The sequence below is a fragment of the Lipophrys pholis genome (genome assembly GCF_963383615.2).
Source record: "Lipophrys pholis genome assembly, chromosome: 20".
Lineage (NCBI taxonomy): Eukaryota > Metazoa > Chordata > Actinopteri > Blenniiformes > Blenniidae > Lipophrys > Lipophrys pholis.
In genome coordinates, this window is record NC_137648.1 from 9916344 (window position 1) to 9921802 (window position 5459).

The 5459-nt window shown below is 42.2% G+C and overlaps 1 protein-coding gene across 1 annotated transcript; it reads right to left on the bottom strand.

The window, feature by feature from the left end:
- Positions 1–506: 506 nt before the first annotated feature.
- bhlhe22 (basic helix-loop-helix family, member e22) lies at positions 507–2511 on the bottom strand. Its single transcript, XM_080489599.1, has one exon. The coding sequence runs from the start codon at positions 2252–2254 to the stop codon at positions 1451–1453; it is 804 nt and encodes a 267-aa protein (XP_080345725.1). The 5' UTR covers positions 2255–2511; the 3' UTR covers positions 507–1450.
- Between the last annotated feature and the right edge of the window lie 2948 nt (positions 2512–5459).

Below are 5459 nucleotides of genomic sequence, written 5' to 3' on the forward strand. Positions count from 1 at the left end.
TTCTGCAGGTGTAATTGCCTTAACGATGTGTTTCATTAGCAGAAGCCAGGTATTACAGTCGACAGTTTACCCACACGCTTGTTTTTGAATTATCATATTATTGCATACTGTATAGAAATAATAACAATAAAGGTCACCAGAGGGTTTGTTTTTTGTTTTTTTGTTTTGTTTTTTTCTCGTGGGGCATCAACATGTTAATGTTGCCCCTCAGGCTGTGTGGGACCACCTCGTCTGGCCTCCATAGATTTAAAGCTCAAATCGGTACTGATGGAGCAGAAATTTACTGGATGTTGTCTTTTCCTGTACTTTGGCTTCCAGAGATTAAAACAGGGGTCCACTGTCACCCCTTACATAGTACCAAACACGTGGAAACGTTTCAATAAAAACCTAATTCTTGTTTGAATAAATATTAAGTTAAAAGTTAGTCAATTTTACTACCACTTCAACTCCACTTCAAAAATATATATATAAAAAAAATCAGAAATATTTTTTCTGTTGTTCAAAATATTTTAATAAAGCTTTTCAACACTGGAATACATACAAACGGCCCCCTTTGCTCATATAATAACTAATGTATCTACAATAATCAACAGCCATGACCTGACAACGCGATCTGAAGACCTCGAATTATTTTAGAATTACAGCAACTGAGGAAAAAAAAGGACGACAATGTGCAATGCAAGCAAAAGTATCAATTATAAATATCCAAATTAATAAATTACAAAGACACACCGAGAGACCTGATGAAGCTGGATTCAGGTTTTCTAAGCTTTTCTGGAGTTTTATTATCTCACAGTGCCCCCAAAATGAATTGTGTTAGGCGTGCGCAACTATTAACAAGTGTCTGGATCAGCACATAAAAATCAGACTGAATAAACCACAGAAGTTGGCGTCTATTTAGGTGAACTTTCCTTGTTCGTGACATTCCAGGTGCTCAATAGAAAAGTTCATGAACCAAAAAAATCTCTGAGGTGAGTGAAAAGAAAAGAAAAGCAATACAAATGAAGAAGAAAGCAGCAGAAAGTGGAGCTGGACTAATGCTCCGTGCAGGTGTCCATATAGTCAAGTGAAAACTTCGCAGGTTGTCAGGTCACCCAAATCTCCAAAAGGGTCCATCACAGAGTAAAGTCATCAACAATTCACTCAACACTTGCAGCCACTCTCACAGGCCTAACTGTACGTCTGTTTGGTCATCATTGCCATTCACACCAGCACTTAAAGTATGATTTATATACACAATCAAGTATTGTTTCAACAAAAAAGCGCGTTTTAATGCATTTTGTAAATATTATAAAAGTATTCGTCGGCTTTACTTTTTTTTTTTTTTTTTGTCTCTAGCCTACTGACTTCAACAAACAGTAGCTTCGCAGATTTTTTTTTTTTTTTCCATCCCAAAAGTGTCCTTAAAAATGTTCTCTCGTGTGCTTCTCGGAGTCTTTGTCAGGCGGAGTTAAGGCTTGTCAGTGCAATGTTTGCAGAGGCTGGAGCTGCCGTTGTTGAACAGGGCACATTTATCGGGGCAGGAGGAACCAGCCACTCCGGTGGGGAACGGGTAACCGGGCGGCTGCTCGTAAGCGCCCAAGCCGGGGGTCGCCAGGGCAGTGGTGGCGGGTATCGAGGCTGCAGAGATGGCTTGGCCCTGGTTGAGATACGCCACTAGCCTCCTCATCTCCTCCAGAGCCTGCGCCTGCATGAGGATGAAGTTTTTGGCGAGCAGCAAAGTGGCAATTTTGGAGAGTTTCCGCACGGACGGGCTGTGCGCGTAAGGGATGACCGCCCGGAGCTCGTCCAGCGCGTCGTTCAGATCGTGCATCCGTCGTCTTTCTCTGGCATTGATGTTTAGCCTCAGTATTTTTTGCTCTTTGCTTTTCTTACCTCCTTCACCTTTCCCCGTGCTCACGGTCCTCCCATCAGTCAGCAGGACCATGTCACACCTGTCGTCACTGTCGTCGTCGGGGCTCTGCTCCCCGCCGCTGCTCTCGGCCGCCGAGGTCCTGTTGGCGCTCTCCCCGTACTTCACACACAAAGATCCGGTCGGCAGACCCAACGCCCCCCCTCGACCCCCAGCCAGTCCTCCCGGCTGAATCTGGTCGGGGTCGGGCTGGTCAAAGCAACTGATCGGTGACTGGCGTTCTCTGGCTGGTAGTTCGATGCCGGCCGATCTGAAAGGGTCCATTTTTTTCGTTGACACAGCGCTCAGAGTTTTGTGAAAAATGTCCCCTGCACTGCTGTTCAAGTTCATCCTCCGGTCCATAGCCTGGTGGGGTCCGCGTGGTTGCAGGCTATGGTCGCGTCTGGAAACTCTTTGACGGCTCTCTGTAAGTTTCTTCCTTTGCGACTTTTGTTGTGTGACAGCGGTGAAGTTGCGCGCTTCCTCCACTTGTCAGCTGAGGTGTAGAGACGAGGAGGGGACTCGTGTAATAAGTGCCTCTCTCTCCCGCCTCTCTCTATCTCCCTCTCTCCCTCTCTCTTTCTGTGTCTGATTCACCTTCACCGGATCTTCAGGACGATTCGCGTTACGCACAAGACGCTCCCGTCTTTTTACATCATTATCTCGAGGCGGGTTATTAAAAAGGATTCGCCTATTGGGACGGAGACTCCCCCTCCCTTTCTCCCCCTCTCCCCCTTTCACTTTCTACCCAATCAGGTTAACCTTTTAATTAATTGCCTTAAAACGATGACAAACAATACAGCGTGCGCTCCCTTTCTTTCTTACACTGGGCGCTTTTTGGACAAATGTTTAAAATATAGAATTATTAAAGATAAAACCCTGCTACTCTGCGCATCTCAGTTTGATCAAGCGCTTCTCTGCCTGGAAGGAACGTCTTTCATCGAGTCTAATAGATTATTTGTCTTTAGTTTGTTAGATATTTCTTTCCACTCGATCGTCCCTAACTGTTTTGTTGGTTCCCGTAACAAATCTTAACTCGAGGTAAAGTTCAGCAAAATATTCATCTGGTTGACGTTGAGTTATTGTCATAGAAAACTAAGAAAAAACAACTTCTTTTAATCTTGCCCCCATGCCCGTTTTTATCCCAAATATAATCTCCCTGTAGTATGTGCCATGACTTTGCCTCATTACAAGATTTACTTGTGCTCATACTGCCATCTTCTGGACTATATGCTGTAATACAACTATAATAAACGAGCACAGATATCTCCAACTATTAAAAACACTTTTTGCCATCAATCCTCTGGACTGGCATAAATTCCAGGTGTCTGTGTTTTACTAGTAGGTTCAGTTCTCCCCAAACAGGTCACCAATCTTTCACAGCGACAAAGACAATAACGTCTATATGAGTAGAAATAGACTGTATGAGACACAGGATAGGCCCCCAACCGCCGGACCTGTAGATACACTCGCTGTGAAGGGAGAACGCTGACCACTCCACCACCGTGCAGCCCTCTCGTCTCATACCGCCAAATAAAATTTGTGTTCAGAATGAGAGTTGTTATTCCCTCTAAATTGCCTATAGGGGTGAGTGTGTGCGTGTCTGTCTTTGTGTGTTTTTGGACTGCGACGTTCGTACCCATTCACCCACTGGAATTATCTCCAGCCGCCTCCAGACTACAACTAAAGCTGTCGATGGATGGATTTTACTCTGAGATTTTGGGGGTTTATCTATTGTTAGCATTCTTGGGTTTAAATTAAATCACCTGAATACAAAAGTGAGATACAAGGTGACATAGAATATGACACCTATTTAGTTGATTAAATCAAGAAACAAATTAGTCAGGCAACTTATTTGTCTCCCTGAATTGGAAGACAAGAGTTCCTTTATTTACATGTTGTGAACGCTACCAGGAGCTACAGAGACTAGAGAGGCTCATGTGGCTTTAGAGGTCAGGCAACCCAGTGAGATACAGTATCATCGTTTTATTTAGTTTTAGTAAATCTCTAAACTCCATCTTGCATTCAATTTCTTAACCAATTACACTTTTACACACATAATAATTTCATTGCTGTTTTCAGATCTTATACCCAATTTAGATAGCACTTCTATTTAAATGAAGAATTCTGTTTTGTATACAGAATTATCAGGCCTTGAATGCTCAATCACGAAGTATAAGATCTATGTCAAAGTCCCTGATTCTTCTACTTCTTCTTTTTTTTTTTTTTTTTAATAAATTATCACAATTTGTTTTACATCGCCAGCATGTGTTTCTGTTGGTTTTATGTAATTTAAAAGGACATTTGTACTGTTTGGCACTAACAGACTGAATGTATCTGAAAACATCAACGGTTTGGCCTCAAAATATGAGAAATACTGACCATTCTAAACGTGAACTTTATTTTCTGATAGAAGCATGTTCGCTACAGAGTTTACAATTCTTATAAAAGTATTTCTAATGACTTTTGTGATCACTTCAGTTAACATTTTCAGGCGTATGCCTTCTTACATTCACAAAAAATAGTTTGAATGCATTTTTATAATCGATCAAATGCTCACATGTATAAGCTGATGAACTGTATTGAGATGTGAGACATCCGCTTAACTGCCACTGTTCAATATTATGGACAGTTGATATTTGAAATCGAGACGAGAGGTGTGGAGACAACAGCATGAGGGAGACAAAGTCTTACTGACTGTTGAGCGCCCTTATAACATTTGCAGCATGCCGAAACTGTGGTGGTCAGTGTTTAACCTGCACTTCAGGCCCCGTTGAAATCATTTTCTTCTCATGCAAGTGCAAAGTGTCAGAGCGCTTTTAATAAAATCAGGTGTTTTTTTGGGAGATAATATTTTCCATAAAAGGCAGCCGGTGGGTGACAGTGTGTCGTCACTGTGTCGGCTCCACAGTTTGGATCTGAGTTACTAACCTTTCTTCCCTGAACTTTGCAGGTGCTGTTAGAATATCTGTAGCCCAGGGGAACCCCACACTGCATGAAGACTCAACATGACCCGCTCTGGCTCATTCTTGTTCACCTCAGAAATGTCAGGAATACACTAATAGCTATTTTCTTTGTAATTACTCATCCCAAGAACCCATTTGTCGACTCCCAGTGCCATGTGTTAAAGGACAAAATTTCCCTCCTTGTCCTCCCAAGTTGCCATGGCTAGTTACCATGGCATGTGTCCTGCACACAAGTGACCTTCAGCCATGATGGTGTCGTCTGGTGTCTTTCAGTTGAATCCATAGTAAATACGCTGTGGATTTTTTCACCCTCTAAGTTAGGTGTCTTGGCAGCTCCGTGTTGTGTAACTGGAATGGAGCGAAATAGAAAACTCTAGTCATGATTTCATGTTTGTGCTTTTCATAAGCTTGATTGGAAAAAAATAAAACCCCACATATAACAGGAGACATAATTGAGATAGCTTAATATATAAACTGTGATGTAAGAAGTGTTAAAAGAGCATGTTTCAGCAAGTTTTCCATAATCTGCGACTGTTTCACAAATTGTATTCAGGAGTACAACTTCACTGATTATCTTAATACGACTTTAATCTCATTAGTGT